The following is a 24,715-nucleotide window of genomic DNA, read 5'->3' as shown; positions in this document are numbered from 1 at the left end:
AAAGTTCATTCATGTTGAAACCTTTTTTTCCCCTGCAAGCTACTTGAAATGGAGGGCACAGTCTCAGGAAAGAAATTTAATTTATTTGTGAATTTGAGTAGGGGTTTACATAATTTCACTCCTCATTTTATTTTGAATTTAATCACTTTCAAAACCACTGAAAAGGTATAAACACACACATGCACGCACAAATGCGATGGAGCAATACAGTTACTCATGCTGTTATTAAAAACTAGAGGGGCTTATATTACTTTCCAGTAAACAATTTCACTTTTGCAAGACACTGGGGTTTGTTCTTCCCAGTCCCTTCCTGACTGTAAATTGGGGACTTACTGGAGGAACATTGGTAATTTTTCAGGTTTATATGGATGCCATTTAGACTAGATGGCTTTAGTGCTTCATCTAATTTTGAGCCCTCTTTAACTCAGATTTGAAGTTTATAGTTTCTATGCTTCTGAGATTATTCATATATTCTCATACTCTTGCGAGTATTGGGAAGTTGACAGTAATATTAGAAAGTACACAGAATATGAGTCAGTCACTCAAAAGTATTCAACAAACACATGGGAAAGTTGGGGCTTAAAGTCTTGTCTTCTGATTCCTAATTCAATATTCTTTCCACTTCAAATCTTCCCACGTCTTTACTATGTTTGTACTATCTTCTCCTGACATTTAACCTCCTAAGCTTTCTTTTAGCAACTGTACTAAGGGAATGATTTTGAGGTCTTAAAATGTTTAAATTCCAGGAGCTTGTGCAAGACAAGAAATTGAATTTTCTAATTAAGGTAATTATATCAGTTTCTTAAAGTCCATAAATATTGATGCATTATGAATCTATTATTTTTCAATATTTCATTCAAAAAGGGATGGGGGAATGAAGTTGTATTTCTTGACATTGTTTTCATTACTTCAATTTCCTCATGAAACTTAAAATCATTAGGCCAATAATTCATGATAACACGAAAATAATGCTTTAAAAATCCAATGTCAGAATATCGATTGTTTTTAAAAAGTAAGATCTTACAACTTGCATTTGGCCAGCATAGTTGAATAGCATTCTAATCACAGCTTACCTTGCATTTGCAAGAACACTTCCTAGAATTTAATATCATAAATTATCCTTACTTAAGTAAATATTGCATTGTTAATTAGTAATAGTAACTATAACTTAAAATTAGAGTAGGAAAAATATAACAAATATAAACCATATTAATGAACAAAGCACATGACCTTTATTGGTATATAAAATATCCATATTGCCAATTAGTGACACTCTCCACAATTCCTGAATAATTGCATCTTATTGGAGCCATTTTACTTGTCCCCTCAAAATGTTTTGCTTTAAATGTAAAAGCAAAACCTCTCTCCATCTTAAAGTGTTTTGTAGCTCACCATGTTACCAATGCAGACATTTACATGAAGGTAATATTTTATAATATTATGCATAATTTGTTTTACTTTGAAGCCCAGTTGGTTTTAGAAATAAATAACAAATTCTAAGTTTAGTTCAAAAAGCAGGATTTGAAATTTGAAACAGTAATCTTAGTAATGTACCTTTTCAAAGCTTTAAAAATTAACTAGTAGTATAGGAAACAAAAGAACACACAAAACCAAAGGGTTCAGCCAAAACCAAGGATTACTTTGGAATCTAAGTGTAAAAGTCCTTCTGGGGAAGATCCAGCATTTAACCTACTTCATGTACGTGTAGTTCTAGTAATCAACAAATAAACTTATCTCTTGAATATAATGCTGGTGGAAAACCACACAGCACTAGGAAAAACATACAGGCAGTCTCAGCCTTGCAGCACAGTCAAAAGTACTCAAGTGGCCTGCAACTATTACTTAAGCCTCACTGAATGTCACACTAACTCCTAGAGAGTGACCTGAGAAACAGGGGAAATGTCATCTGGATTGCCTTTTGATATATGTGTAATAGAACCGAAGAAATTGAAGTGCCTGAAAGGACAACATGATTAATCTGAATGTGAACAACATTTCTCTGAACCAATGATTCCTTTTATGGTAAGGAAACGAATACACTTCACAACTTTCATTTTAGGTCAGAGGCAGTGCAGCTTGTGTTACAACTGAAAAGAGAAATACTAAAGATAAAAGAAAAAGAGGATGGTGCTGAAAATAAACATGTTCAGCAGCCATTGTGATTCAACTTACCCTGACGTGCTTTTCATGAGATGAAGAAGGACGAATGGAAAAGAAAAGCACACAAATGTTAACGGATACATTTCAATCCAAAGAAAGCCATGGAATAAAACAAGAGCATCATTTCAGATGTGTGGAAGCTCAGATACGAGAAAGACATGGTACTTTTTTTCCTCACCATGACACACATACTCACTGCGTCCAAAAGCATAAGCAGGCTGAGGGCAGTTCTAATAGTTGACCAGTAAGTCTGTCTCTTGAAAATGAGCCACTCTGAAACATGCATGACCACATTTTCCCAGCCTCTAGTAAACCCCTGGAGGAAGTCAGGCAGCTTGTTAAAGAATGTTTTTTGCCTCAGGCTACTGTTTACAAATAGAAGCAGTAACTTACTAAGTGGTGCTCATACAGATTTATAAGCTTACTGTTAGAGCTTAAGAAAAATACAGCAGACTTGGAAAGGCAGCAACTTGAAGAAAGCACTTGTTTGAGGGTCAGAGTGTCTGGATTCCAGTTCACATACATGGTTTTGTCAAAATCACTAGTAGGTTCTGATGTTCAATCTCCTGAACTTAATTTGAGGCAGGAAGAAATTTGTACATTGCAGATCCATAATTTTATAATTCTAACAAGTGCTGTAACAATAATAATTATGTGCCAGTAATCAGATCATGAGAAAGTATAAAAAAATTCTATCACTCTTCTTCCCCTGCCACATGGAATTCTTCCTCCTCTATTTGAACTGCCAACTGTTGAGCTGTGCTAACTGGGTGTCTTTCAGTAGAAGCATTTATTTATCTGGACAGATGTTCATAAATGTTACTCTGAGGGAGAAAATGAACTAGATTGGTTCACCAATGCTACGAAAAATCATCACAAAAACGTAGATTTAAATGTAGTGGTTGAAGTAGCCCACTTGTTCCCTGGATAGAATAGAGGCACTGGGAAAATATGGAATTTAAATAATCCAACAAAAGGCCATGAGAACATTATTTAAAATTTTCTGTACAAGCATAATAGATTAATTCTTAGAAAAATAAAACTTACTATAGCTCATAAAATAGAGTCAATATAACAAAATATGAAGCAGAGATTCCCTATCTAAGAAATGAGGCAAGTTAGAGAGCTCCCTTTTTTATTGCACAATCATTATAAAGAAAAGCTGGACGTGCGATGCCACACCCTGCACATGCCTCCTCCAAACACATTCATTCAGAGAAACTGTGTATTCTTTCATTAAATGTGCATTTTAGAGAAATGCATGTTCTTTGACCTTAGCTGCAGAACAGCTGTGGCAAGCTCTTTAAATTTTCACATAAACGAAAACATAATTGTCCATACAAATTGGCATCACAATGTCCTAAGAAATTTAAGCCATATTTCTTACATCATATATGCAACATAAAGAAAATTAAGACCCAAAAGAGATACATTCCAGGAGGTTAAAGTGGTTTTTCTGTCAACATACCTGTGAACACTTTCATGAGTTCTGAGAAAAGGGCAATTTCTGTGCTCTTCATGAAAATTGCCAAAGTATTTGGGGCCAGTTATTACCATGGACAAAATAATCTTCCTCAGTCTACTAGCTACCTAGGAATTGCTCTCCAATAAAACAAGTTGAACAAATCTGCACACAGTGGAATATTAATATTTCTCACATATTTATCATTTTTAAAATAGGAAACTTGTACCTATAGAAATACCCTGAATATAAAACATAAGAGAAATGATGAAAATAAACAGGAAACACAAATATAAAGGCATCACTCAAGAAGTATTGCTTAAAGTCCCAATATATATATTGATGTATATGTTATCTGACTTTTCATAGTTTTTATGAACTTTCTTCTCCTCTATAGTCAATTAGTTTAAGAGCAATACTGAGCAGCGATTTCACTTTAGAATAGTAAGTATTTCAGCTCATGACCTTCAAAAAAATATGTTCTGCAAAGAATCGTAAATGACTCTAAGAGAGTTTGTGATAATATATTATAAATTCATATCAGAGGTAATATATATTTGCATAATTTTTTGGTCTGGATAAAGTGATTTTTCTTCTTATAAAAATTGATATTCTTTTCTACATGCAGTTATTTACAGGAACATATAACCTCTTATTCTTTTTCTTTCTACTCCAGATTGTCAAGGTTACGATTCTGGTCAAGAATTAACATTTTTCAGTTAAAGACCACTGTAAGTAATAGGCAAATAACAATTTTTCATTGACCTAGAAAACAGGTTTTAAGGTACCCACTAATGAATAAGATCAATCCAGTTACTGGCACAATATTTTCCTTGGGAACATCAGCATACATCCAGACACAAACAAGAAGACATTATCAACTAACGTCTATCTTATATTCCAAAACAGGATTCTTAAATGTTTAAGTTTCCTCACTTTAATCTTCTAGATCTCTTACTGAATGAATGGGCCTTCGGTTTATAAACTAGCTAACTTTGAATGGACAACTCCATACTAGAAATAATTTACTAAATGAACTCCATATGTGGAATATAGTTGCCTCTCGCTTCTTAAGGTTCAAGTTGGTGACTCAGAAATTTAAAAAATCAATCATTAACACCAGATTGGGAAGTGAACAGGTAGTAACTGAAGTGGAAAAGTGGAATGAAGAAAGGATTTCTTTCAATAGGTGAAACTTGAGAATGTTTAAATGCTGATGGCCACAACACCGAAGAGAGCAGAATTTGAATGTATAAGTACAAGTGGGAAACTGGCACAACATGACTGACAAAATGGGAAAGGATGCTCTTAAGTAAGAAGAGATTAACCTAGTTTCTGTAATAAAGCAGGATGGGGGCAAGTGTTAGTGTGGATTTGGCAGCAAATAATTCAGAGGACTCAGATTGGTCTCTTTTTTTCTCTCCCTCTGAAGTAGAATGTGAACGCACCTGCAGAAGATGTGGGTTTGAGGACAGTGGAGGTCTCCAACACAAGTTGCAGAGAGTAGAAAGAAGATTGGTGAGAGAAAAGTACTGGGATTACCTGGCAGTGTTGAATTCCCAAATGAAGGTGGTCCAAATTTCCCTGCATTAATTTTCTCCTGCAGCACAGAGGTGCCCTCATGTAGCCATGGAGAAAGAATATTCATTGGTGGCTGTAGTTACGATGTGGATGTCACCAAATGAAAGAGGAGTGATGGGCTTTAGGAATTTTTGAGTGTGGTGAAATTATGGACATAGAATTTAAGCTAAATAGGGAGAGAGAAGAGGACCAAATGGGGCTGATGCACTGGGAAAGGATAGAAGTTTTTAAAAAGACGATAGTAGAAGAAGTTGATAAAGGGAGCTGAAGGGAGGAGATAGGAAGGAATGATATGCTTGAATTAGTAATTTTCGAACAGGAATGATTTGGGGATGATGACAAGATTCAGAATACAGCATGAGAGGTGTCTGACTTGGAGTAGAGAATGACATTGGAAGTAATGAATCTGTGAACTTAAAGGTTAAGTTGTGAATGGTTGTTCTATGTGGATACAAGAGCACCCGGGGTGATGGCAGAAATTGCTTTACATATAAAGACAGATGATGGGATACAGATAAAAATAAATAGCAAAGCACATTTCTAGTGATCCTTACAAATGAAAGAAAATGGTTCAGAAGTTTTAAGTATGGCTCATCATCATACTTCTTCAGAAATAATTTTTCTTTAAAGTTAATATTGATTCAAAATAGCTAAAATATTTGAGACTCTTTAAAAGAGGTTAAAAAATCTTTATTCTTCCAAGAATTTTTTAAATTCATTTGCCTAGCAATCATACCACAGTCAAGCCCCAAATTAAAATTTTAAGTATGTAAAATCTGAAATAAAGACATTTAATTGTATGTTCGTGTATATATATATATATATGCATACAATATAACATATATACACATACATATATATTTTTGAATGAAAAGTCTTTTGTTATAGAACTATGTTTTATAAAATCCTAGCAATAGGACGTAATCAGTGGCCTTCTTAGAAATGTGGAAACAAGGTAGAGAAGCTTGCTTCCTGAAAGGCTAATTTTAAATAACTATGGGAAAAAAGCACATCTTCAAAGTCCTTATAAAAATTACCATACAGAGCTAATATAAGAGCCTATATTTGTGGAAATATAGAGAATACTCTCTCAATTAAGATGTCAGTCAGCATTATATTTAAATTTACCTTAATTAGTCACTTTTTTTTCTTTTAATAAAGGAACTTAATTATCCTTGCTATTAGGCACTAACTTTGAACGTTTTACTGGGATGAATAACATTAGATTGAGTCAAGCACACATTTAAATTTCTTACATAGCTTATTTATTAGTGATCATTACTATTTTTTTTAACATCTTTATTGGAGTATAATTGCTTTACAATGTTGTGTTAGTTTCTGCTGTATAACAAAGTGAATCAGCTATATGCATACATATATCCCCATATCTCTTCTCTCTTGCGTCTCCCTCCCACCCTCCCTATCCCACCCCTCTAGGTGGTCACAAAGCACGGAGCTGATCTCCCTGTGCCGTGCGGCTGCTTCCCACTAGCTATCTATTTTACATTTGGTAGTGTATATATGTCAGTGTTACTCTCTCACTTCGTCCCAGCTTATCCTTCCCCCTCCCCATGTCCTCAAGTCCATTCTTTATGTCTGCGTCTTTATTCCTGCCCTGCCCCTAGGTTCATCAGAACCATTTTTATTTTCTTTTAGATTCCATATATATGTGTTAGCATACGGTATTTGTTTTTCTCTTTCTGACTTACTTCACTCTGGATGACAGACTCTAGGTCCATCCACCTCACTACAAATAACTCAATTTCCTTTCTTTTTATGGCTGAGTAATATTCCATTTTATATATGTGCCACATCTTCTTTATCCATTCATCTGTCGATGGACACTTAGGTTGCTTCCATGTCCTGGCTATTATAAATAATGCTGCAATGAACATTGTGGTTCATGATTCTTTTTGAATTATGGTTTTCTTGGGTTATATGTCCAGCATTACTATTCTTATATCAAACTTTGGGATAATATGTGTGGCTAATTATATCAGAAAAACATCAACTTTATAAAGCAACTACAGCACTTTGAAATTACCTCCATTTCTCATTCTTAAAAAAAGGTGTTTAATTTGAATACATTTGTTTCTCATTTTGAAGGACGGGATGGGGTCAGATAAGAAACTAATTATTCTCTATGAAAAAAATTATGTTACTCTTTTCAGAGTATAAAGAGAGAGATTTTTTTTTGACTCCTCATGGAGACCATTTAAAATTAGATAGGGTACTCAAGGTCCAGCTGAAAGACTGGACTACATACTCTTTAAATTGTGGCCTTATCCCGAATCCTGAATAATTCAGAGAAAACAGGGCTCGGGAAACCTGCACTTTTATATACCACAGTGCTTGGAAAGCTATGTTTCTTCATGTGTGGAGGAAATAGCAGTTTCTACCTCAAAATCTTTGTGAAAACTTAAAGAGAAAATACATGTAAAATGTGTAGGACAGTGCCTAGCGTACTGCAACTACTCAGTGTGATTATTAAATATTTATTACATATAAAGTAGATCATTATTACCATTACTACACAAAGGATGAGGATGAAGATGGAACAGGATATATGCACACAGGGAGACAGAAGAAGTTATAAACAAGAAATAGATATTGAGTATACTAAGAACATAACATGTACGATGGGAAGTAGAGACAGATAAAGCTGGTGAGATAAACAGGAACCAGATAATATAGGGATTTAGGGGCTATATAAAAGCATTTGGAATTTATCCTAGGGATGCTAGGAAATGATTGAGGGATTTTAGGCAAGTTCAGAAATATGATTTAGATAGATCTCTTTAGCTGAAGTGTGAAGAATGGATTAGAGGAAGGCAAGGCTGGAAGTATAGACACTGTTTTAGTATGATGGCCTGAGAAAGAAAAGAAGAAAGTCAACATGCTTGAGAGATTTTAAAGAGCTAGTATCTGGATTAATAGTATAGGGAGGTGACAGTGATCATGTACGCAGGTGCCTAGAGGAAGGGTAAGGACAAAGCAGAATGAGGGGTAAAGGCAAAGCCCAGATTTCTGGTTTGCTCATCTGGGTGAAAGTCACTGCCCTAGTTCCTGTACCATATTCTTAGTTTTTCGTCTTCTTTATCCACCCAGCTTCTAGTCCTGTGTTCATTTATTCTGAACATATGTTTTGAGTACCTACACTATGCCAAGCATTGCAAATGTTTAAAAAAAGTGGAGATTCTCTGCATCTAGTTCTTTGAATTGTGTAGAGAATCACAGAATCCCAAGACAGGTGCAATTTAAAGAGCATGTAATCCAATCTCTCAGCTGAAATTTGAATCCCTCATTTAATAATTTTGCCACATCCATATGCTTGGCAGGTCTATGTTGGACATAATCATGAGGAACAACTCTCTTTCTAAGCGGTCAATTCTTCTCAGATCTGTGATCGTTAACAATTCTTAGACGCAGCTCAAATTTATTTGTAACAATCTCTCACTTTTGGCCCAAGATCCTATCATGCAGTCAAAAGAATACACCTGATTGCTCTTTTTCTTAGCAGCATCTGGATCCTTGTTGTCTACACTCCACATGTTCCTAATTATTTCTAACACTGCTTGAAGACATGGTTTGGTGTCATCTTGTTATGCTGGTCAAGTTCCTCTGAATATATGTCTGAATACATCTACTTCAAGCCTATTTCCCAGAAATTAACCGAATATCCAGCTATGATCTGGTCAGTGCATAGAGTTTTGGCCTTATCAATTGCTTTTTGGATATTGGAAATCAATATCTTTATCAGGCATTGCTAATTTGTCTTTTTTCGGTAGAAACATTTTTCTTAGGAGCTGCAGTTAAATGATATATATCCCCCTATACACAAGTAATCAATATGTATGGTCATGAAGTTGGATGCAGATTTATGCAAATGACCCTATTAAACTTCATCTTGTTAGATTTGCATCTCTCTTTAAAGGTCTTCCTTAAACAAAATTATTTATCTAAAACTTAACTATGTCCTTTAGCTTCATGCTTTCACAAATCTCATATTCGTATTTAAATCAAATATGAAAAGGCTGAGTCTACCACCTTCTGTTTCACTCAGTCATCATCAATTCACTTATTCAGCCCCTGTGATTACAACGGTCCCACCAGTTATATTTCCATGTTGTTAGTCTCATTTCAATCTCATGTTCATTTAGAAAGTAATTGAAATACCTTGCTAAACTCAATATGTGGTATTTCAACAGCATTTTTCCTCATCTACATGTCTGGAAAATGTTTGAAAAGTTTAAGGACACAGCTTATTCTTAAGGAACTCCATTTACTCTGGTGATCAAAAATCCCCTTTCTTATTGTTCAAAAATAACCTAATAGATGTTTCACATTTATTTTGGGAACTAACAGTGAGGTGACCAGTCTTTAGCTCAGAGAACATCCGTTAAATAAGAACATTAGGTGGCTTTAGGCTTATGACACTTTTCTCATTCTATTCAAAGACCAGAGACTTAGAGAAAGGATCATGGCCACTGAAATACTTAAGTGCAATAATTTATTTTCATGACTGTGTCTCTATAAGCTCTTTGAAGAGTGGAACTGTATAATTCAAATATCAGTAGTTTCTAACACAGTTCTTGGGACATAATAGGCACTAAGTGAATGAGTGAAAAGTTATCATTTGCATGTTCCATTAATCCAGGATTTACTTCAATCAAGACAAACAATATGGATTTTAGTTTTTAGAAAAGGAGGTCATTCTTCTGGTACATGTAAGTATCTTGAGTTTTCACTTACTATTATTAATTCTTATTTTATTCTTTTCATTTTCATGGACAGCAAATATGGAGACTATACAGGGCTTCTGGTTCTACGTACTCTGTAATCTATTAACATTGCACTGTAGGTTCATAAGAGCAGCCCTCCATGTTTTCTTCCTTCCTCCATATGTGTGTGTATATATATATATATATATATATATGTATATAAAGCACATTGGTTTTCCTCAGATTCATTTTTCCTAACAAATTTCAATGGATTTTGGCCTTTAGCCTTTGGCTATTAGTATTTTTTAGGTTCAAGAAATTCTTAGAATTGTCCATGGCTGGAGCTTGGCAGGGCTATCCATGATCAGATGGTAAGGCAATGATAGCTCTAGCTCCTCAGCAGAGCGGACAAACTTCTGGAATTCCAAGTAGGAAACTGACACATTTTCCCAGATAAATATTGAGAACATTGGGTTTAGGTTCTGAAATATTTCTACTTTTATTAGAGCTTTTTGAGTTGGTTGCCCAAGAGTGTTCCCCTGTAACCATGTCTGTGCTAAATGAACTCTTGACTATAACTAATTGATCCAAGTACAAATATCTCTTCTACATTAGGCCAATCAGATTCTTTCACCTAAGAACTTAAAAATGTGAAAAAGAAAAGATGAGTTCTTGACAACACTCTAGAGAAGTATTTCATAATCTGTCATAGTTGAAATTTTAGAGTTGTCCTGGCACTGTTGCTTCTGCAATCTCTGAGATACTCTAATATCCTACCAGTGAATTCCCCTTTTTGTTTTATTCAGCCAAATTTAGTGCCTATAACATTCTTATAAAATATATTTTTGTGGGGGAAGCAAAGACATTTACCTTCCATATATATGACCTTACTTACATGGGAAAATGTATTCAAAGCTTCTAACACATGTCTTACAAATTAACCTCTGGAATACAACTCAGTTATAAGTTTAACTTGGCACATAGGCACTTAATAAATATTTATTGAATGAAAGAATGTTGTGGAGTTTCTGTGATACCTTTAATGATGAATCTTTTCAGTGACATTTATTTTGCTTAGAGATATGCAAACTCTGAAACTTACAAATGCCAAAGATTAAAAGTGCCAAGTCTCAAAACACATTGATGTCTATGCACTGAAGAAGACCCTTAGGATTGCAATGGAAATAAATTAACTAAATCTATAGAGCTTCGCTTTTATGTCTTTGAAGTTCTAACATAAAGATTCATCGGTAGTGATTAACTGTGACTGTTATGCTCCAGGGATAAAACTACTTCTCTGGAGGATGCTGCCGATAGCTGAGTTGGAATGTTAATTTCATTTTAGTGATGTTGAAAAATTGATTTCAAATACGATCTCCATATTCACTTAGCAGTGATATCCATTCAGGAGAACATAGCAAATCTAACATATAATAATATATTACCTATATTATAACTAAAGATTGAAAATGATATATTAGTCAGTATATTAATATTCACATGGTATCTTTCAATTTAGTCTCAAGATTTCAACATGCATATATGTTTTAATAAAAAATTACACAGTGTTAAAATGCAGGAGAAAAACATTAGCAGATAAAAAATGACACAGATATTTCAGGATTTGTATTTCTGGAGCTAAGTAACCATTCACTGGGTATTCTGTCGATTTTAATACATTCACTGCCTATCAAGGACTGTCGTGAGAGTTAGACAGGTGTATTACTACTGAAACAGACAACTTCATCTTTAATCTCATAAGTCTCTAAAAATAAGCTTCTTAGAATCAAAGTTAAGTCTAGAAATAAAAATCTTTTAAGTCAATACATGTAACACAGACGAGCCTAACAAGTCTTTAGATTGAAAGTATGAAACAGAAAAATGAAACATAAAAATCATTTGAATAGAAACATACTTATGACATTTTTGAACCTCAAAGATAAAGGGAGAACTCAAACTTTCAGGAGAGAGAGAGAGAAAGAAAGGAAAAATAAATCCTATATGTTATACATAAAAGAATGACAATCAATTGACATTAGACATAACTGGAAGCCAGAAGAGCACTATGTTTAAAGTTTTGAGGAAAAATTATTTTAAACCAATACTTTTACAATTTTCAATTAATTTTATGTATATAATATATTTACAGATCTTAAGAAGTTTGTCATAAACCTTATCAACACATTTCCAGAGATGGTGATATGGGAAATTGGCAGCTAAATACGTTCCAGGAGAAAAAATAAGTTAAGAAATCTGAAGAGATATTAATACACATATATTGATACTTCTAAAACTCTTTTTTAGGCAAAGATGCTAATGACATAAAATTTCATTTTCTTCCTTGAGTTCATGGTTATTGATTCTAGAGTAACATATTTATGGAACCATAATATTGTAGATGCTATTTTTAAGGAGAGATGGGGCTTATACTTTCACATCTTGGAAACCTATGACTACCCAGCTCTTTCTGTGTCAGGTAACTTTATCTAACTTGGGGGTTCAGTTTTAGGAACCTCCCTTTTTCCCATATACCTAAATCATGTTCTATCAGCTGTATCAGTAATAAAGCTGACATTTTGATCTCTTATTGTCTGACTCCTTTGTCTATTACCAAATAAATTCTAAACTTTGGCAAAGAACAGAGTTTCTATTTACTGGGTATTAAAATACCCACACCTAGATTCTAAGTGAAGTTCGGGGAGTTAGGGAGTTAAAGAACATTCATAAATTGAGGTTCTTGGTGGGCCAGAACATGTACGTTTTTGACCTTGCAGTAGCTTCTATTATGCTGTGCAGTTATTTTTTGGAGTTGTGTGGTTGATTTTCATTGGCCATCCTGAGCAAGTAGCTTTAGGTCTTAGTGAAAACATTTGCTGGAGAGCTAAGAAAGGGAAGTAAGTTCTTGAAGATCTGGATGATAAGTGTAAAAGAGAAGAAGTGAAGTTCTCAGGTCTAGTCTTAGAAATGAGGAAGATATTCAGTTTGTGTTAAGTCAGAAAAGATGCTTGCCATCCAATGAAATCAAACAAGGGATGATGGAAAAGATCTCAGAGAGTAGTGACGCATTGAGAAAACTGTGGAGAATCATAAATTTAATACGGAGACACATATTGCAAATAATAAGTGACTCAATTCTTAAAGATTAGGAGAACTATACAACAAGACTGCAGAAAAACTGGTCCAATTTTAAAGGGGAAGGCTAGACAAATTAATATGAAGTACTCGAAGGATTACAAGATGAGTTTCAGTTTGATGCAATTATTGTAGGTATTGCCTGTACTCTATATAAGCCTGGTGAAGAAATTTATGGAATTAAAGCTTTAAAGTAAAGTACAACAAAGATAAGATGTAGTAAAAATGAACCAGGTAGAACAACAATAGATTGACTTTAGACCTTAAGATTAGATGTTGTTCTGATGGAAGAATAGCACCTGAGTGATAATACACAACGAAGGAAGATAATACTCAAGAATTTTTAGAACAGTAGATGCTTTAACAGATCCAGTATTGTTGATTTCCTATTTATCATTATAGGACAGTAGCTAGAAATATAAGAAAAACAAATTTCTGCACCAGAAAGCAAAGTAGAAGTAGAACAAAGTAGGAACACAGACCAAGTAAAATGCTTTAATCTACACGTGTTTAATTTGCTGGATGGTAAATGCACCTCAAATTAGACCTTTGTTTGGAACTGCTAACATTGTAATTTCTGAACTTTGCAAGAATTTGGAATGTCTTGAATGCTGCTTTCTGAAAGTATGTCCCCCATATGGTTTTTTAAAATGTGTCATAAGTAACTTATTTAAAGATTTCTTCCAATTAAGTTTAAATTCACAGATTGTCAACTGTAGATACCTGATATCCTAGTAAATTTAAAAAGAAGACTTTTTTCCAGCTCTGCTATTCCCAGAGGTAGACTAATGAATCTCTGATATGAACTTTGGTACAGTGATCATAGGTCTAAGTACTATGTCCTGGACACATCATTTGGCTTGGTCATTAGATAAAATGTAGAACAACAACTGTTAAGAAACTATAGTCATTGCAACCATGCATGTACAATCTATAGTGTTCAACATTTTGAAATAGTTTGCTCCATTTTTGTGTGTATTTTTTCAAAAAAAGTACTTGAATTTTTTTCTATCTTGAAAGTAGACAAGTACACATGAAATTTGAACACAGAAAAGAGTATGATTCCTTGAAGCACACTTAAAGAGGATATGGTATCTTTTTAAAAAAGAATATTGGAATTGTTTAAATAAAATTGTAAATGCTTTAGAAAATTTGAGAACATGATCAATATTTAATCATAATTAATAATACATTTGATAGAAGTAAATTTTGAAACTATGTCATTTAAAAATAATTTACCTTGCTTATCTTGTAAAACCCATTACATGAAGGCACTTCACTCTTTGGTAACCCAGAAACCCAGGCGTGGTGCCATGGAAGTCCTGAATAAGTGTTAGCACTTCCTTATATGTCTTACAAATACAGGTTGCATATTTGTGCTCATAGGGCTTTGCTATGTGATGATAAACAATAAGAGAGATATTTCTGTCCTTTCATTGATTAACAATGCTAGCCTTGTTGGATCCATTTTAACCCAAATATTATTATTCTATAGGAAATAGTTGTGTTAAGGAATGTTAACCTTTGTTGTATTATAGTTTGTTTTTAATATTCTTCTTAATATTCAAGACTAGTATTCTACTTACTACATTTAAAAATTATATTTTGCCAAAACACATTGCAAAATGAAACAATAAAGTCAAACATAGTAAAATCTCAAACCAAGTCCAGAACTAAAATCACTTTCTGACTATGAGAATACTTAGGATTCAAGAAATAATTCCATAAAATTAATATCAAATCAATCCAACAGGGTGTAAACTTAACAATTGCTAAACTTTAATTCTAAATTTATGATATTGTCAAGTCATTGTATAATTGGAATTTTTTAACTTTAGTAGCTGTTAAAATGGACACTTAACTTGGTCCATAAACAACAAATGGACCACTGCCTTATATGCCTCACAAATGTGAGGCACTGCCTTATATGCAATATGAAAACTGGCCAGATTGCCATTATTTGTAAATATTTCATTTTGGGAAAAATGAGAATTAACTTTTAAGGGAAATAAACCATGTCCATTAGTCAGGCTAGGTTTTGATTATCATTATTCATTTAGATTTAAAGCAATCTTAAATAAATACATTCAAAATCTTTAGACATCAAATAAATTTTAGAGTCAATCAAAGGAGAAAATTTTTTTTCTCAGTAAATAACCATAAAATGTAACATTTATTGATAGGAACAGATTGTGATAATATTTAAATACACTTTTGAGCAATCAGTAATGAAAGAGGAAGTATTTATTAGTGTGGAATGTGACTGAGCATTTAATTGTCTTCAAGAAATAATGCTCCCACGGTCACTTCTTTTTTCTGAACAGTATTTCTACTAAATTTAGGTATATAACTAATTTTAGTAAGTAGAAAATTAATGACACAATTAGTCTAGTGGACTTGTCTACAACTTGTAACTACATATTTCTTCATTATTAGCAAACATCTGCAAAGCAAGTGAGAAGGCAAAATATGAAACAAATTAATTAGCCTGACTAGTATAACCACGTGCACATTAGCATGACTAATATAACCATGTTACAATAATGATGCCTCAAGCAATGAACATTCTTTCATAGGAAAGAAGGTTAATATGAAAACTATAAACATAATGTAATATTTGAGAGGGAAGAAAAGAAGTAACCAACCAAATGATTCTGGGATATAGAGAAATTCTTTGGATTTTAAACAACATGGTCTAAAGGTCCGATTTCATCAGTGAAAATGTTACTAAGCTTTTAAAAAATATGTTATATATGGACCCACTTGCTTTCTAACAGCTGCTGAGACTCCAAAATTGCCAGTTTTGCAAGTCATTTAAAGGTTCCATATTATACATGAATGAAAAAAATACACTATCAGTTTCCTGACAGATGCAAAACAATCTGCTGTGAGTCTAAAATAAGTTTATGTTCAGTCAGTCAGAGAAACATTCTCCTTTTAAATACTCCATTTTAAGAGGAGGGCCTTTAATTGTTGTGAGAGGAACACAAAGTTGGATACTCTCTCATTTTATCATACCAATTCAGTAGAATTTAACATCAAAAGGAATATTACATTATTTGTATGGCTACATCTGAATATTTTAAATATATTTGAGTTTTGAAATAAATGATCTCTAGAGAAAAACTTTACTTCTACTATGGGCCAAAGATTTTTATTTTAATAGTTAGCCCATTATAACCATGAAACTGGTGCATCAAATAGTTTTAGGGAAGACCAGGACACTCCTGGCCTCTGTCTATTGCTTTGTTTCCAATTACTCTCTTTTCAATTCCCCACAAACAATGACACTAAGTAAAAGTTAGAAAAAAAAAAATCTCCAAACCTACTTTTTCTTCAGTCTTCTATCCTTCTCAGCTTGAGTTCCAAGTTTGCCTAACCCCAGGGACTCCTGAGCTGCAGCTTCAGTCTCCATAAAGCCTCCTGTGAAGAAGTAACTATTCATATTAGGTTGGATATATTGTGTCAATTCTGAAATTAAATTTTTAAAAGTTTATTTGAGCAATTGTTTAGTATTACATTTTTTTTTTTTTGGCCTGCCTTTGTATTTCTAACACAATATGCATTCGATGGCATGGGTACATACATAAACATACGCTGAGACAATGAAAAAAATAAAAGGTACCTCTTGGTAGACCATTCAGTTGCACCTAGTAGCAACATAATACATGTAGCCAGTACACTGACAAACACTTGAATATATAGTTTGAAAGCTATGAGGTCTACTTTTCCTTACGAAAAATGAAAAAACTGTGCAGCGTGTGAAGTTTTTTTCGATGTTTGAAACGTGTGAAATTTTTCATATATAATGAAATAAATGATAGCCCAATGAGCAGAAACTCAGGTGTATGTCTTCAATTCCAAGTTGAGAGAATGGAGAAACATTTGCTGAGTTACCAAAACTTTCTGTATCTTGTTCTGGAACCCTCTTCTGCTCACCTGGATGACTCCTATATCCTTCAGTACCAACGTAACTTCCAGAACTTCCTATGTTCTGGCAGGCTTTGTTTTGTTTTGTAATTTTTATAATAATACCTGAAAAAATTCTAAATCTTTCTTCAAAAGATCCTGGTAAGACTTGATTTTACCTAGCAGGTCACAAATTATTTGATGTAGTGTCAGTTTTATTGGCTTTGGGATATATTCAATATATATATATATATATATATATATAACCTTGGAATAAGAGAAGGAAGAAAGGAAAGTGTGTTGGGCATCAAACAATTGTACAAAGCAATTATTTAGTATCTTTAAACATATCATTGTTCATAAATTATCTGTTGTAATTGAAAAATGAGAACTTAATCCTGGGCTCTGTTTTCTCTTTGCTATTTACTATGTGAAAAACACGAAGTCAAGGTAAATGAAAAATGCTCATTATTTTTAAGTCATTTTAATTGGAAGAGATTTAAATTTCCATTTAAGCTCAAGATTAAGTAGAAAGATTTAAGCTAATACTAATTCTTAAAAGTCTACACAAAAACATTCACCAATATATCAGTAAATAAGTACTATTAAGGATAATTTTGTTGTAATTATTTTTCATAATTCATTTAACAAATAATTTAAATACTCAGTATTATTAATTCTGGATCAGTGATATAAATAAGTTAATCTCATAGCCTACTAACTCTGTTACAGAACTGGATAATTATAAGAAAGTCCTCTTTAATTGAAAACACATTGATTGCTGTCTAGATCTTATTCAGGGATTCAGAGTTTGAGGACTGAAATTTATTCAATTATGCACGTATGCAATTAATACTTAAAGAACTTTTTATTGTGAATGATTTTTGTTGTTGGTATCATTAGGAAAGTCATCCACTAGTTGACTAAAGTACTCTTGGGAAACTTTTTTTTTTTTTTTTTTTTGCTGTACGCGGGCCTCTCACTGTTGTGGCCTCTCCCGTCGCGGAGCACAGGCTCCGGACGCGCAGGCTCAGCTGCCATGGCTCATGGGCCCAGCCGTTCCGCTGGACCGGGGCACGAACCCGTGTCCCCTGCATTGGCAGGTGGACTCTCAACCACTGCGCCACCAGGGAAGCCCAGGAAACATTTTTAAATGTGGGAATTTCCATTATGCACAGTGAGTGAATATTTTCATTTTATTTCTCTCATTGGTATACTTGCCCTACTGTATGTCCATAAATTACTATTCACAATCTGCAATTAACAATAAAATTGTTCTCTTGAAACATAAATGGAAATGAATAATGATTCACTTAAAAGTTTAAAATTCTTAAAAAAAAAAAAAGTTAAAAATTCTTGATCAGTCCAGATGGGGACACAGAGATTGATGAGTAGACCCATTCTATAAACAATGAGATATTTTCAACCACTACACGGTTGAATGAACCAGGCTTTTTGCCCTTCTGAGCAAAGAACATATAATTTATGATTTAAATTTGTTTCAAGAACCCAACATTTTAATTAGAGAAAAGAACAGTTTTTTAAAAAAAAATAACACTCTGGAGGAGAAACAAAGAGAGCTCTAGAGCAATTTTGTGAGTCAAAACTAGACCCAGAAAAAGTAGATATTAGACTTTTCTTCTCATAAATAAAATTATAAAAATAAAAAGCACGAGGAGCTTGGAAATAGTCTGAGCACTTCAAAATCTAATATCCTTTGAAAAGAATTTAATATAGAATTGTCGACACATCCTGTTTGAAAATGCCAATAGAAAATGACACTTAAGGCCAAAGTAGGCAAAATTATTTTTAAGCAGCATATGTAGAACCGTACCCTTAAGCAGGAGCAAAAGTCTAATTATGTGCATTTTTTAAGCCCAAATAAAACATTTCTAGATGAGAAAAACATTCTTTCATAGAACTGATCCATCTGCCCCATAAATCCCAGGTTCGTCTTTCCAACCACCTGACCAGCTAACTGGTAGGATGACCTCAGTCAAACCAGCTTATGAACTCTTTTACTCTGTGGATGATTATCTAAATCTGGTGAGAGTCTGCTTCAATTTTTCCTAGGCATCAGTGGGACCCCATGGCTGTGTGGACTTTAGGAATATCTACTCATCTAGACTGATATATTCATTAATCACATATGGCATTGAGTACTTGAAATGTGGCTGGTCCAAATTAAGTGCTCTGAGTATAAAATATGCAAAAGATTTTGAAAACTTAGTACCAGAAAATAAGATATCTAATTAATAATTTTATATTGATTACATGTTAAAATAATAATTTTTTCTATATTGGTTTAAATAAAATACATTATTAAAATTAATCGCCCGTCTCTTTTTACTTATCTTAATATGGCTACTAGAAAATTAAAAATTACATATGTAACTTATATTTGCGGCTTGCATTATATTCCTGTTCAGCAGCGCTATATAGTAGTGGTTCTATACTGGACACAGTAGCAGTTTCCAGAGGGAATGTAAATATTTGCATATGTTGATGGAGGAAGAGGGCCACATTTATAGATGTCACAACGACTGCAAAGTGCAACCGATATATATTAGGTAGGAGACAAGAAATCTAAACTTCCTTCAATGAGTAGAACATTCTTTAGTTTGCCCATCTTGAAATGGCAAGAGAGTCCCCAGTGAGAAACACTGGCTGGTGGATGCTAAGGGTTACTTATTCTCCAGGAGACCCCTTAGGAATATGGAGAGAGCATCATTAACTCCATCCATCTCATGGCATAAAGTGCTCAGGCATAGAAGGCTCGAGTCCCATGAGCCAGTGTACATTCAGATAATATGCTTATCACCTTGTCAGTGGCCCCCTAGTGCTTGCATATGCAAAAGCCCAAATGCATGTCCTCAGTGAAGTTCTCTGGGCACTCTATCACTCAGGCACACTCTCTTTTGTGAGGTTGTCAAGGACTTGGAAGTGTTTGAGACAGAATAACTTTTAGGGTGTGAGGGGCCTAGTCAAATATTTTTCCAACCTCTTTCTATACAAACATTTTGAGTAGCCCAAAATTAGTGGGATGACAATCTAGTGTGGTCCAATCTCATATGATACCATTCTAACAGCAGGAGTGAGTGATTCAATTGTTAGACCATCCTTCTGAACCAGGGTCAGGCCACTGGTCCAGAACAACCCCATAGGCAAGTCGCTGGGCTTCCCAAGGCATCTGGTCAACCCCAGATACGAGGTAGGGAGTTAGGGAGAAACAGGGACACAGGTGCACATGGTTTGGTTGGATTAGGCACCCTGCCCAGATGGCACTGCCTTCCTGGCTAGTTACAGGTTCTGAAAGGTAAAAAAAAAAATTGAATGCTTCTAGAGACTAGACCTACACAGGTCCAGGTCTTGGGTGAGGGTGTTCTGCCCGGATGGCATTGCCTGCCCCAACCTCTCCCAGGCACCAGAAGGAAGGTTTTAGAGAATTGCAAGAGAGGTGCTACAGACTGTGAGGTTACCTAAGACCCAGGCTGAGGAATTTGAGGAAGGACCTTCATATGCCCAGATCTTTGGATGGTACTCGTTGGAGATATCTGTTTGTTTGGATTGTGAAGGCAAATATCTCTATGATGCCTGGGCCTCAGACTCCAATCAGAATAATATATTTCATGTTGACCCTTGAGGTACAAGTCCGTCAGAATTTCTGGCCAAAACCCACATTGCAAAAGCTCTGTATCTCCATTTTTCCCGCAGAGTTCCCTGCTATCGTATTAAAAAGGAACTCTAATTCCAGGGAGATTAAGACTATAGTCTGCTGCTGATCAGTAGTTTCATCTTTCTTCTCCTTGACCTCACTTCGGTATTAATCCATACCACTCATTTTGATTTTAAATGCACTTGAATTTATAAGTGATTACTTAATTGTTTCATGACTCTTAGTCTGTTAGTTCTCTGGAGGATGCACCTAGGCACTGTGCCTGGCTCATAAATGGTATGTAATAAATGCATGCACAATTGGAGCTAAAAAATGCTTTCTTCAAAAGAAGACCCTTTCACTATGCAGAGCATGACTCATCTCTAATTGATACTTTGGGAAATTATATTGTATTTTCTAGTTCCATAACATCTAGGAACAATCTGAATTTCGGGGTAAAGGCCAGCACAGGCACCCAAATTTTACATGTAGAAAGGTGCTTGCTAACTAATGCTGGTGCAATGTTGATGTTGTTTCTGTCAGTGTGAAATTATTTTCTTCATTATGCTGATCATAACAAATCAAAGAATTGAGACCATTATTACATAATCTGACAGATGACAATAAAGGAAAGAAAACTGCAATTTATCAGGCAAAAAAGTCTCTTTGAAATATATTGCTTCTCATATACACTTAAAGGAAATTTGCAAGAGTAGTTTTTATTTTTTTTACTCAACAATATATGCATTTTATACATCTGTAATCAGAGATACTACCTGTACAATTTACATACATTTTTCTGCTTTTACCATTTTTCCATAGCTTTGCTATATTTTGACCAATTCCCCATTCTTGAAAATCTCTGTCTTGGATTTCTGTTTCCTTCTTGTAATGCCTCTTTTCTTTATGCTTACCATTCACTGTTGACATCTGCTAGGGTAGTCACGTGTGATCTGTTCTTTTTTCTTTACAGTCATTATTATTAGGACTCTCTGAAGGCTTGGGAGGGCTGGTGTTTCCTAGGCAGTAAATGTGTTAAAATCATATGGAACAGATGACTCCCCCAGAAGTAGCAAATGTTTTTAACATCACTACCTCTTCACTCTCTATTACCGTTTTCCTAAGCTGGTAAACTGCCTCTAAAGCGTGGTACTTGATTGCTCTGACTCCTAACTCTCACTTCTGCTTGGATACTTGACCCTGGAACCTAGATCATTTCCTGTGCTGTGTCTGCTTCAATTTGCTGTCTCCTAATCTCTGCATTTCCAATCTCTCCACAGCTTGGTAACCTGACCCTCAATTTTTATCATTTCTTTTGCTTGATATTAATAATTTGGTTTCATACTCTGGACCCCAGACTGTACCCACTTCCCAACTAACCATAAAAAGAGCCAGGTTCCTTTCCATCATGTTTCCCTTGGAATTTGTCCTTTCATGTGGCTTCAGTACCCTTTTTTTCAGAGATAGGTCCTATTTGAAACTCAAGCTTTAACCTTTTCAATTCTGAAGGAAAACGGAACTTAGATGTTCCTAGTAGAATCAAACATATCCAGGGAGAGAAAAACTAATAATAATCGGAACTCTTTACTGACATTATGTCTATATGTTTTATAAGAAAATTTATAATATATTCTGTGATCTTTTTTATTATTGCCTTGAATTATTCTTTACTTTTTATGCATTTGTGTGTAATATCCTCAACAAGTTATAAACTTTCTGAAAAAAAAATCATGTCTTTAATTTCATTAAGTTCCCAAACATGCTCCACGGGACTAGGAGCTCAGTGAGGTACTTTTTGATGGAAACAGTCCCACGAGTATATTGTCTGGAGCACTAGACCAGGAAGTGACATCTGGGAACCACTGCTAATTCTCCTACCAAGCAGCTGCTTTGCCATGATGATTGTTAAAATCATCTCAGTTTCTGTATAATATAGAATGTGGCTCACTACATGATCTTTAGATATCTTCTAATTCTGAAAGTCTGTAATTTTAAAAATAATATGCATTTTCATAGTAAATAACTCATGGCATATATTTTGTAGAAGGAAGAGTTGCTGGGCCTAAGGCTTAAATGTTAGAGCTTCATAGATTCAGGATTACTGGGGTTGAAATAGATCTTAAAGATCATCCAGTCTAACTGCTTTCTAATTCTTGGACCCCTTCCACAACAGTTCTTACTCATATTTACCTAGCTTCTGCTTGACCATCTCCAGTGACAAATAAGTCATTTTTTGACAAGCTACCTTGTTTGTATACAATTATGACTCACCAGTGTTCTCTTTCTTACACTGAGATGAGGTTAATCTTTCTATAACTTTAACACTTTGGCTACAGTTTTGTACCCTCACTCAACAACAGAAAGACCAAAGATTCCGCCACATAACAGCTTTTCAGATATTCTTAATCAGCCATCCAGACAGGTCAGCAAGGAGAATAAACATACCCCTGTACTTAGCTACTCCTCACATAATTTCAATCCTCATCAGCTTAATCCTCTCTTCCAACCTTTTTCCGAGGTTATGATATGCCTCCGAAAGTGTAGTAAACAGAAATGGATACTATTCCTTGGCTCTTGTTTTACAACAGCTGGACAGAATGGAAAAGTCTTCTTTTATCTCAATGCTGTACACCTATTAACGTGGACTACATTTACTGACTTATATATTGACTTTAGAGTTACCTGAAAATTCTAAATTTTTCTTGTAAAAAATGCTCCTGAGAGTTATACTTTTAAAGTGGGATATTTTTGGACCTTCCAAATCTCAGTTTTTTGAGGTAGTCTTTAAGGAAGAACACTGATTTTTTTTTTTCATTTGTGATTTCTTTCCCTATCAGTGATCCAAAAATCAGATTACTGGGCTGTCGAAATATTCATGCCCAAGTGATTGGGGGATGTGAGGATCAAGAACAGGGTGAATCCTAATCTTGCCACTAGAAACCTGGATCCAAGGTGGCATCACTCCACTTATCATCACTATAAAGGAGGCCTATGCAACCAGTTATAAATCTCACCAAAGTTTTCCATCACCCAGGCCCCATTCTGACATCTTGTCTACAGGGCTGTCATGAGTTACAGCTCACGCAAATGGCCTTTCCTGTTCTGTTACCAAGTAACTTTGTCAAAGAAACAAACGAGCTTCATCTGATATGCCTATTTTAAACACAATTTAATTTGCTTTGTTTCAAAACAGGTTGATGCCTTCAGATAAAATTAAAAGTCAAGCCAGTCAAGATTCCAATTACTGATGCCTATTCATGGATCTCGAGGTTCAGAACTCCTGTTCATGGTTGTCTTGACAGGACAGACAACGTAGCAGGTAAAACTTTTCTGGGCCAGAAACATATTCAAGTTTTTGATTTGTTTTAAATGAATGGTTGTCCATGTTTATGTACTATCTGTCTCACTAAATTGAATGTTCTTTGACGCCAATGCCATGCTTTAACCATTTTCCTAAAGTCCGTGGTTGGTACTCTATACTTCACATTGGCTCAACATATGCTATTCACTCAAAGTAGGAATAAATAAATGACTTTGGATTATCAGCATTCCCCCTGTCCCACCCCTCAAGATATCAACTCTCTTGGGCTTCAGTGTCCTCTTGTTAGTGCCTCTTTTCTGGATGAAGTTTTGCTTTTCAAGTAAGCAGATAGAGGCAAAAATGTGAGTTTTGGAATAGGTCCACTTATTTGTATAACTTGTTCACATAAGGTACACCTTCAGTTTATTCATTTTCTTTAAACTTTAAAATTACTAAACAAAAGTAATAAAAATAAGAATTTTATAATTCCCCTTTTGGTCTGGGCAGTTTTTCCAATAATCAGTTTATTTTGGTTGGTGGCTTTTTTGACATTGTTCTTACATGTCTATGCCATTCACTTATATCTATTATTTGTTAGATACAGCTTTTGTACCAAAATTTTTTAGAATCTGTTTTTAGGAAGAGGTCACCTATTTCAGATCTACTACTTAAGTTTACATTATCATAAATATAGCTGTAAGTTTGTTACCATCCGCAAATTGCTTTGATACTATCTAGCCTTTCCTTCCATATTGGTTAAAACTGAACTTGTTTCTAGGATTTTATGTGTGGAA

The 24,715-nt window shown here is 34.5% G+C and overlaps 1 protein-coding gene across 8 annotated transcripts in view; it reads right to left on the bottom strand.

Annotated features, from left to right (window-relative positions):
• Positions 1-24,715, bottom strand: part of PPFIA2 (PTPRF interacting protein alpha 2) — a 473,000-nt gene that overhangs the window by 45,716 nt on the left and 402,569 nt on the right. For 7 of the 8 annotated variants that reach the window (XM_065886832.1, XM_065886826.1, XM_065886827.1 and 4 more), the window contains one exon: positions 16,386-16,479. In XM_065886832.1, coding sequence (XP_065742904.1) covers positions 16,386-16,479 — 94 coding nt within the window. Of the gene's footprint in view, positions 1-2,172; positions 2,182-16,385; positions 16,480-24,715 lie in introns of all 8 variants that reach the window. The other variant, XM_065886829.1, reaches the window with a different exon arrangement.

The sequence above is a fragment of the Phocoena phocoena genome, chromosome 11, assembly GCF_963924675.1.
Source record: "Phocoena phocoena chromosome 11, mPhoPho1.1, whole genome shotgun sequence".
NCBI lineage: Eukaryota > Metazoa > Chordata > Mammalia > Artiodactyla > Phocoenidae > Phocoena > Phocoena phocoena.
Note: the sequence above shows the minus strand (reverse complement) of the source record. Positions and strands in the feature narration are given on the sequence as shown.